Here is a 10,707-nt window from a genome sequence, read left to right as displayed (position 1 = left end):
TTGTTTGCTTTTGTCCTGTGACTTTCACATTTCCTCTTCAGCTATCCTAAAGAGAATCGGATGATGGCGAGGCATTCACTCTGCAGTGGCTGGGACAGATTTTGCACAAACTCTGTCCCGTGGAGTGGAAAGGACTAGAAAATATTCCAGAAGGTAGACTGTGCCAGGTTTGGTGCAGTCAGGTGGGACCATTGGAGAGTCATAGACTGTACAGTGACAGTTTTATCCCTTAGCAGAGCTGCAGTTAATCTAGCACCTGAAGAAATTTGAGTCATTTAACCTGCGGAAAGTTGGCCCTTGGCACCTTCAGGGTCTGCATTTATGCATTCCACATTCATAGATAAAGCTAACTGTAGACCAGAATATTTGGGAAGAAAATTCTGTACTGAGCATATACAGACTTCTTGTTGTCATTTGTCCCTAAACATATAATCACTGTTTGCCTAGCATTTACATTATATTAGGAATTACAGGTAATTTAGAGATAAATTTACAGGAGGATGTGCATAGGTTATATGCAAACACCATGCCATTTTGTGTGGCGACCGTGATAACTACTACATTACGGAAACCGATTCCATGACATTTTGTATCAGGGACTTGAGCATCCTTAGATTTTGGTATCTGCTGGGTGGTGTGTGTTTTGAGGGGGCAGGTCCTGGGATCAGTCCATAGTTAAAACTGAATGCTTGATAATAGTAGATAATATATGAGATGAGTAGTATTTGAATGATAATATCAAAACATAAAATGGTAGTAATATAGGAGAACCTGTAGAAATATAAAAGGTAGAAAATGTTGAAGAGTGAGAAGACCCTTTCTCTTCCCCTACCCTTCTTGGTCTAGGATGATGGTGATTTTAAAAAATGGGGCGTTACCTGCCCTACCTACCACTCCTTTTCTCTCTTTTATCTCTTTGTTCAAAGTAATTTAATTAAATTACCAAAAATTATTTTAGTGTGGTCCACAATTGGGTAACTGTGTCTTACAGTTTATTAAAAATAACAGATTTTCCCCTCTATTTCAGGATGTTGTAGCAAGAACACAGAGAGATGGGTTTCATATCTTTATTGTTTCTGTTAAGACAGAAAAAACAGATGCCAGCTGGAATTTGAATGGTATAGTTAAACTGCATGCACATTTATTCACTGTTTGCATTTTATGTGTCCTGTATATTTTATCATTCAACTAAATGTCCATTTTTTGTTAAAAACATATCTTTCAGAAATGGATTTCTGTTGGGTACACATTTTGAGAACTTAAGACTAATTTTTTGGATGAATTGAAATGTTTGTTGTTAGCTGAAGATAACTTTTTAGAAATCAGTTTATTTCTAGCCAGGCCTGGTTGCACACACCTGTCATCTCAGCTCCTTTGAAGGCCAAGGCATGAAGACTGTAAGTTCAAGCCTTGCCTAGGCAATTTAACAACTTAGTGAGACCCTGTCTCAGAAAAATAAATAAATAAATAAATAAATAAAGCACTGGGGATATAGCTAAGTTTGAAGGCCCTGGCTTCAATCCCTAGTACTGCTAAAACAAAAGCAAAAAAATTTCAATGTTTTATAATTATATATATTTTTATAATTTCAAACCACATAGTATGATATAAAATATTCCATCCTTTCAGATTTTAAAAAATTTAACATACAGAAATGATTAAATATCTTAATTGTATTTGAAGTAGATTATATTCTTTTTTGAAAATGGCTATCATTGGGGGTTTCAGATGTTTGTAATTGGAAAAGTTTTATTTTAAAGGCTGTAGCCTAGGAGAAGGAAGCACGTCTGCCAGCTATGGTTTCCTGTGGTTTCTGGGGAACCCCCTCCCACAGCCCTACCCAGGGACCCCGTTAGGCTGTCACTAGATTCTGGTCTTTATAGTGACCCAGGTCGGGTATTTTTGTTATAGCTAGGTGGCAGGATGGTGGAGGGTCTCTTCTCCCTCCACTGGGGACAGTTCCAGGAGCAAGCCCTTCTTCACACTGGTTCAGAGTGACCACTGCCACCAGCGGGTTCATACGTAATTTTGAGGGAATGAACAGTTTCGTGGATCCCAGAATTTCTTTGGTTGATGTCCAGAGTGGCGTTAGGGCCAGCAGTAGCCAAACAGCCTGTAACAGTCCTGGTCATTAGCATATTGTTCTGATTCAGTCACTGGGGACGCAGAGGTGAAACCAGGCCTTGCCTTTGAGCAGTGCATAGTCCAGGAGGAGCACAGAAACCAATGAGGTAAAACGGGCCCTGCTGCAGAGGAGGCGTGGAGTGGGTGTGCTCCACGGTGCCGGGTGGGAAGCTGTGGCCGTAGCCACTCTGGAAGCGTGTGACCGAGTGCTTCCTACCAGAGATTATGCCAAATAGCGGGAACAGGGACAGTGACACCATCGCATCACCTGGTTGTAAGAAAATACCCAACATAGGTATTTTATAGAGAACAGAGTTCTAAAGGCTGGAAACTTCAAAACCAAAGCGCTGGTAGGTTTGGTCCCCAGTGTCTGGCGAGGGTTGGGACTCTGCTTCCAGGGTGGTGCCATGAACTCTGTCCTTATGTGACCGAAATGCTGGAAGAGCAGAAGGGGATGCACATCACGTCCTCACATAGCAGGTGGTGAAAGCTAAAAAGGGCCTGATCTGCTTCCCTCCAGCCTTTCATAATAGTGCATTTATGAGGGACTTTCCAACAAGCCTCACTTTTTCTTTTGCTGTGCTGAGGCTTGAACCCAGTGCTTCATGCATGGTAAGCAAGTGTTCTACCACTGAGCTGAGTCCTCCGCCCAAGGCCCCGCTCTTCATACCACCACAGTAGGGATTAAGTTTCAACCCATGAGTTTGGAGGACATTCGGACTAGTTTTGTGCACTTTTCTTTCCCAGGCATTGGATCATGTGCTCAGTGCCCAGCCCTGGTTGTCTTGTACACTGATTTATTAATGCCTTCTCAGGTGTCAGTGATTTATCCCAGTTGCATTCAGGATGAGAGGGTCCCCAATGAGATCAGTGAATCAGCAAGGGCCTGGGGTCTGGTTGGGTCACTAGTACTAGTTTCTTTCTGTATAAGATCAGAGTCAGCTCAAGTCTTCACAGAAGCATGTATACAAGTAAATACATCTTGATAAGAGCCCATAATTACCCAGTACCTCATGTGTACAGGTAAAAATTAATTCTTTCATTTCTTCTCTATTCCCACTGCTGCTGTCACCAGTTTCTCTTTCTATGGTGGGGCCTCATGGATATATCTCTGCATCAGATTGGCCTCTAATGATTGTAAGTATTCTTATCTTTTTTTGTTTATTTCTTTGGTGATGCTAGGGATGGAATGCTGAAACGCAGATCTGCACTCATGCTAGGCAAGCACTCTGAGCTATGGGCACTGAGCTATGCCCCCAGCACATTTTTTTTTTTAAGTGAGTTTTCTAATTGGTAAACTTTAAATTTTAATAACTTGGTGGTAATAATCTCTTGATAACTAATAGTATATCTGGCTCCAGAGTGACCAGAAAATGGAGGACTGATCCTTAAATGCAGAAATGCCAACTTTGATATGATCAAAAGGTTTGACTGACTAATGTTGCTTCTCTTCCTACAGTTCTACATGGTGATGTGTATTGTTTATATATTGTATGGTGTGCTTTGGCTGATGTGGTCTGCCTGTTACTGGAAAGATATATTAAGAATACAGTTCTGGATTGCAGCTGTTATTTTCCTAGGAATGCTTGAAAAAGCAGTGTTTTATTCTGAATACCAAAACATCAACAACACTGGACTGTCAAGTAAGTTTTGACTGTCTCTGACTAGAGTGTGATGTGGGAGTTTCTTAGCATCAGTGAGCAGAGCTGTGGGAGGTCCCATTTGTACAGTGGTTTGGAAGTAACTATGTTATACACATAGATGAAGAGGAATGAAACCAAGAAGAGAGTATCAGAGTGCAATCCTGCTCTGGGCAAGCACATGTATTCTCTTTGTTTTCTGTTTTCCTTCTTGCCAACTGCCCACTTCCCCCTTGTTTTTCCTCCTGAAAAGGCAAATTCTTATTCCCTAGAGCTTAGCTGTGATTAAAACAACACAAGGTTCTAGACAGAGGCACTTAAGGTATGGCCAGTTCTTTTAACATTTCTCCTTTTATGCCTCCAATCTTCTTTTCTCTTCTGTAAAAGAGAAAAGGAAACTTTGGGCACAGACCTAAAATCAGTGGCACCATGTGGACATTTCCTTGTACTTGTGTCCTGTCCCTTCACTCTTACAAGAGTTCCATGTGACCAGGAGTGGCGCCCTCACAGTTCACGCAGTGGAATGTGTGATGGGCAGGCAAGTAGCCAGGCATCCATAAATGTGTGCCCCACAATTTTCTAAGCTAGGTCTCAAAAAGACCAAAGAAGTAGCAGTTCATTTCCACTGCGAAAACTTTGGAAAGGGAGACAGCTCAGAAGGCCTCATAGTGCCCTAACGACCAGTTACAAATAATCTTGGTACAGATTTTCAATAGATTTTATTTTTTTAAAACCCCGTAGGAAAAGCGAGTTGAAATATAGACAAAAATGAATTTGTGAGAATTTTGATAATCATTGAAGCTGAGTGATGGGTTCATGGGAATTCATTACACTGATTTCTTCGTCTTGGGGAATATTTGAAATTTCCCAAATAAACAGGTTAAAAAGGCATGTACAGAAGAATAAAGAAAGGGCAAACATCCTGGGATGCAAAGTGGGGGTATTACTATTCTGTAAGTTTTATGGGTTTGTGCACATGTATTCTAAATCAGGAAATGAAAGCAAACTGGGTCTGTTGCTTGGGGTTGAACCATCCTTGGGTGTCAGAGAAGATGTTCAGCTCCTTTACTGTTAGTGGTGATCTGTTTTGCCTTTTGTTTCAATATTGAGAATTAAACCTAAGGGCACTCTACTCCTGAGCTTCATTCAACTTAAGCTCTTTTTATTTTTTTGAGACAGAGTCTCATTAAGTTGCCCAGGCTGTCCTTGAACTTGTAATCCTTATGCCTGAGCCTTCCAAATAGTGGGACTTCTGGCATACATCATCATGCCTGGCTCTGAAGTCTGGATTTTCATGACACTTTTTGTTAGCTTTTTTTCGACCTGCTTGCACCTTCCTCAAAAGTAGATCAGGCTGCCTTTCCTCCTACTATGGGTTACTGTGTTAAATCCAGTGCTTAGCACATTAGTTCTATTTGCATGACCTCACCAGAGTCCAGTCTTAAGTAAACAGAGATCAAGGGGTGACTTAACTATTATAGCCACACAGTAGGAGCATAATGATTACTTTTGTTTGCTTGGTTTTTTTTGTGGTGTGGGGATCAAATCTAGGGCTTTACACGTGCCAGGCAAATAATATACTTTACATGGGCTAACGATGATGGCATCCTGGAGAAGAGAGAGTTCAGTGGATATTATGGCTTTCAGACATCTACAGGACAAGAAGAAGGGTACAGTTCTGTGTAGCCTCAAGGGGATGATGAAAGCAAAGGGGAGCTCAGGGAGACAGGTTTCAGGTTGATGTAGGAAAGCCGTGTCCAGTGGAACTGGTTGGATTTGGAGTGAAGTCTGCAGCAGGTAGTGAATTGCCCTTCCTTGAAGTTTCCAAATGTCAGTTGGATTAGGTGACTTGGCCTGAGGTCAGACTGTAGTGGTGCAGAGTGCCTGTGTATAGTTTTGGTTGGGAGTCCTTCTGATGTGCATATAGTAAATGCTTTTTTCATACACTCAGCCCAAGGTCTCTTGATATTTGCGGAGTTGATATCTGCGATAAAGAGGACATTGGCCCGCCTGCTTGTGATCATTGTGAGCCTGGGCTACGGCATTGTGAAGTAAGTATTGGTATATGAGATACCAGCTCTCCAGTCTAGTAGTTCAGGCCATCTGCATTATGATCTTGGCAGAACTCACATTCATAAGACCAATAAATCCTGAGGGGAAAATCTTCAGGAACTTACTTTTTGAAACATATCCATGTACTAGCTATTTTCTGTTAACTCCAAATAAAGAACCCAGATTTGAATTTCAGTAACTTTTATAGTTAGGTTTAGGGTAATAGAAAATCTGAAATGATTCTTTATGTTCAAATGAGTTTATTTTCAGTTTTCGAGGCAGTGCAGCAAGCTTTCATAGTTGCACTTGAGTGTTGCAGGGAGAATGGGTTAAACACCAAGTCCGCAGGGTTTCTGACTAGAACCTGGCTGTCTCTGGATGCCCCTCTTGCTGGACCTTCCTGGGCAGGTCTTCTCGCAGACCCCTGTGACTCGCTGGACATGAATATGGGGGATCTTGTCCACTGTGTCCTTGTTGGTCTTTTTACACTGTTCTTCCTCTTATTCTTTCACAGTAAAATCTGCTGATTCCACATGCCTCAGCCTGCAGACAGATTACTGTCATCCATGGGCTTTCTGGCGCACTTTCTGCCCTGTGTTTTGCCTCCACACTTCCTGTGATGTCAGTGTCCCTGCGGTGGTCCTGACCTCGTCTGCGTGCGTCTCCTGCCCTCAGTGCTCTCCCTTTACCTCATCTCAGCTTCTGACTGCCATGATCTTTTTCTAGACTGCATTCCTTTCATCATGTCAGTCTCGAGCAGTACCTTTTTCAAGTGTCTCCTCCTCTGTTTCCTGTTTACCTTTTCTGAGATCAGCTTTGGTCATTTCTGGCCTCTGGCCTTCTGGCCTAGCACCTTCTGCTGTCTTTTCCATCTCTAACCCTTTTTCCTTTAACTTCATTTCTTTGGTCCAGCAAGATACTGATACCCAATTCCCTGCCTTTCCTTTGGTCACCTGGACGTGGTCCCAGCCCTGATAAATCCTCTTTCCATCTGCCTCCACGTCATACGCCAGCAGAGGCATTTGCCTGAGAAGAGCTCTGCACCACACTGCCCAGGGCCATGTTCAGTCCATGACCCTGAGCTTCACGTGCACCCATGGTACTGCTGGAAGTTCTATTAGATTTTCTCAGCAGTCTTTTTTCCCCTCTTCTTCTCTGCAGGGTATGGTTTTACCCTTTCTCCTCAAACCTCCCAGCCCCTACCCCCACCCCTCTGCACTGACCTGGGATCCTTTTTCTCTGAGGAAGAAGCCATCAGCAGGGAGTTCCTCAGTGCTGTCCTCAGATCCTGCCACTTGCTTGTGTCTGGGCCACACACAGTGCTTTCCTCCTCTCGCTAGGCATATGCCGCGCCTGCCCTTGTGCCCTGTCATGTCCGTGGAGCTGCCCCAGTGGTCAGTTCAGTTCTCTCTTGCTTCATAAATTTGCCTCGCCAGTGTGTTGCTCTCAGCTTGCTGTTATTCCTACCATCTTTAAAAACAAAGGCCTCCCTGAGCCCCACGTGCCCTTTCCTGTGCTTGTATTTCATTTCCTTCGCCGTGTGTAGCATACCTTTCCAAATGAGTCGCCTGCGCTTGCCACCTCACCTCCCTCGTTCTTTTGCACATACCCTGGAGAGGTTTCGCTCCGCTGAGGCTGCCCTGGTTGTGTTCGCTGTAACCTCCCTTGACCCTGCCCAGCCTCAGCCCAGGTGCCTTCCCACAAGCTTTGGTCATGGAGCCTGGCTGTGCTTGGTTCTAGGAGTTCATGGCCCATTTCTCTCTTGTTTCTGGGTGCTCCTTCCGGATCTCCTTTGCTGGACCTCCTTCATCTTCTGAGGCCCAGCCTTGGAGTGCCCCATGCTCAGGCCTCAGACCCTGTCCTTTGAATAATACCTGTGGGGCCCTCTCAGCCAGTTCCATGGCCCTAACTTCAGAACACACCCAGAAGGAGCCCTCCCATCCCATCCGCAGGTGCCAGCCTGGCTGAACCACCATCTTCTCCCTCCAGGACCACCTGAGTTGGCTCCTACCTAGTTTCCAGTTTCCCTGCTTCCGCCCTTCCTAGTCTTGCAGTACAGCAGTGGCAAGATGGTCCTTTTCAAGTGGGACTCTGCTCTTGGTACTTGGCTACTCCTGTTGCTTAATAAAACTCCCTTCCCCCTGCACTTATGAGGCTGTCCTGAGGGGACCTCGTCTCCTGCTGCTCTTCCTGTGGACATGGCGATGCATCCTGCTGGCTCTGTCGTTCGCATGAGCTCCTTCTGATCCCAGACAGTTTTTTTCTCACTTCCTTTGGATTTCTGCTTCGCTGTCACCTCCGAGAGGCCAGTCCTTCAGGATTCCCAACAGTGCACACCGTGTGACAGTCTGTCCCCTTAACCTTTTATTATGCCATTTGATGAGGGTTAGTATCTATTGTCTGTCCAACCCCCAGCCCACTCAGGCGAAGTTAGAGCTTTGCTTATTTTGTGTCCTTGACCCTGAGGCTCCTGAGGACTCAGAATTTTCAGTTTGAAGTACCAAAACTAACTTCAGTTAGCTCTCTTGTGGGAGGCAGAGGCCGTGGTCAGAGGGGAGGTATTGAAGTTCCATCTCCTCACATGCTGCTGTTACCCTGCCCGAGTCATCAGATCAGTGGACCACCTAAGACAAGACCTAACTTACAGCAGTTTGTGGGAGAATAAAGTTGTAATCTCTGCCAGTGACGCTTGCCTTCTTGGGTTTCACCATCCTATCTGTCCCCTCTATGGAAGTAGTGCCTGTTCGTTTGTCATAGAGCTTCAGCGTCAGCAGCTAAATCCTTTGCCGTCTTTATCACCTCCATAGGCACCCACACAGCTTCAGGTGCTAGAGGAAGAGATGGGTGGCTCCCCAGCCTGTTCCTGCTGTGCTTTCTGGAAATCCACTCTCTCCTATGGCAAAGCGCTGCCGAGACAAGAACAGACTGTTTGGGTTAGGTAGTGACTTCCCTGGGACTGGAAAGGGTGCGGTGCATTTTACTTACCTGCGTTTTTCTTTTCTCCACCCCAGGCCTCGTCTGGGGACGGTCATGCACCGGGTGATTGGACTGGGGCTGCTTTACTTCATCTTTGCGGCCATTGAAGGCGTGATGAGAGTCATTGGGGTAAAAACCACAGTAATTTCACTACCACCCCTTTTTTTTTGTACCTATGAAATGTGATCTTGCTTTGTGTCTCCTGAGAGGACATTCTTAAACATAGAAATTTCAGAAAAAGGACCAAGTTGAGTTTTCGAGGCAGAGTACTGCTCCAAACAGTATGATTGCTTGAGAAGGCCTCACTTCGTATCTTCCCAGGAATTAGCTCTGTCCCAGAAAGGCTCAGTTACCGTTACAGAAACATAGGTTTTTGTGGGTATGTAGTCTGTACACATTTACACCATTCTTAATCCTGGTGTCAGGTGAGCAAGGTTAACCGCACTAGACAGTTACATGCCTTCAGGCATGGAGGCATTACTCTGCCTCAGCTTCTAGTGCTCGTTTTGCTGTGACTCTGGGGACCTGTACTGTGAGGACTCAGCAGCCCCTGCTGAGAGAGAGAGAGACGCAGGCGAAGGTTGTGTTCAGGAGAGAAGCCTGTGGGCCTATGGGCAGCAGCACTTCGCTCTCTAGGGGAGGATTCCTATTTATATCGGTAAGGACCCCTAGATTTCTAGCTTTGAGTTTTTCTTAGTTATTGGTTGAGGGCTACACCTGATTCAAAGAACTGTACCTGTTTCGCAGTGTCGTTTGGATTCAGTGTGTAAATCAAGTCATTGCGCACAGAGTGATTAGTCTGTGTTTTGCCACATAGGTTTACTTCACATATTTGACCTGGCTTAAAACAAGATATTTCTTCGTTAACGTTGAAACTTTGTCCCTCTTTCTGTGGTCTTTGATGTGTCTGCATTCTCTGTCACACACCTTTTCTTTCAGTCTGCTTGTACTTATTTTTACATAGTCATGGAGAGCTTTGCATATATATATTTTGTAGAAAATGAACCTTTGTTAGAAAAGATAAATACCTCACATACAAATAAAATATATGCATTATATTTGCTAGAAAATTTTACTTCGGCAGCATCTTAGTGACGTTAATATTACTGGTCAGCGTAAATGTCTAATCTACAGTTTATGCCCTTCCACACCTTCCCCTCCACTACTGTACTTTTTTCCTCTGTCCCTCCACAGCAAGGATGGGGAGGTCGGGAGTCCACCTCAGTAGTCCTGGCTGTAGGTCTGGTGTGGAGAGGGGAGAGGTTTAAACAGTTAGCCTAAGTGAGACTGGGAACATGAGGCTCTTTATTTGGCGCCCATAGTACTTTTGTATCACTATCATCTGATAAGTCAGTGACAAGTTAACATTTCTTTTACCAAAACAGGTAATTTTGATGTGCTAGGCACAATTCTCTTAAGGAATACAATCTTTTATGTGGCATTGTAGAGTGATAAAATGAGCTAAGTTGTTTTTCTTCATCAAGTGATAATTGCCGTACTGTAATGAAACTTTTACAACCAGATTTCCCCCCTATTTTTGTCTTTCAGGGTTCTAAACATTTAAGTGTTGTTTTGGGTGACATTATTTTAGCAGTTATTGACTCCATTTTTGTATGGTTCATATCCTTTAATATTGTCTTTCCAAAAAAGTTTGTTGCATCATTAAAATCATATTATTTTTAACTTGTAATAATGATAGGGTGAAATACAGTTATGCATTATTGCTTCCTCAGTGTAGGAGTTTATTTGAAGATGAAAAAAGAGTAACTCCCCAAATAAGGAATATCTATCTATCTATCTTTATTTAAGTTCAGCAAATACTTACGTACTCAGTACCTGCTGCTGTTAAGGCATGGATGAAAAAGATTGTCTCTGCATTTAAAGAATTCACAGCCTGATAGAAGAGACACATATG

At 43.8% G+C, this 10,707-nt stretch overlaps 1 protein-coding gene across 1 annotated transcript in view; it reads left to right on the top strand.

The window, feature by feature from the left end:
• The window catches only part of Tmem87b (transmembrane protein 87B), a gene marked incomplete in the record, with an annotated part of 48,700 nt that overhangs the window by 12,897 nt on the left and 25,096 nt on the right, over positions 1-10,707 (top strand). Inside the window, 6 exon segments of the mRNA XM_013522751.1 lie at positions 1,028-1,118; positions 3,200-3,261; positions 3,584-3,767; positions 5,716-5,815; positions 8,828-8,921; positions 10,341-10,412. Of these exon segments, the coding sequence (XP_013378205.1) occupies positions 1,028-1,118; positions 3,200-3,261; positions 3,584-3,767; positions 5,716-5,815; positions 8,828-8,921; positions 10,341-10,412 (603 nt within the window).

This window comes from Chinchilla lanigera, unplaced genomic scaffold (genome assembly GCF_000276665.1).
Source record: "Chinchilla lanigera isolate Chin_1 unplaced genomic scaffold, ChiLan1.0 scaffold00069, whole genome shotgun sequence".
Taxonomy (NCBI): Eukaryota; Metazoa; Chordata; class Mammalia; order Rodentia; family Chinchillidae; genus Chinchilla; species Chinchilla lanigera.
This window is presented reverse-complemented; position numbering and strand designations above follow the sequence as displayed.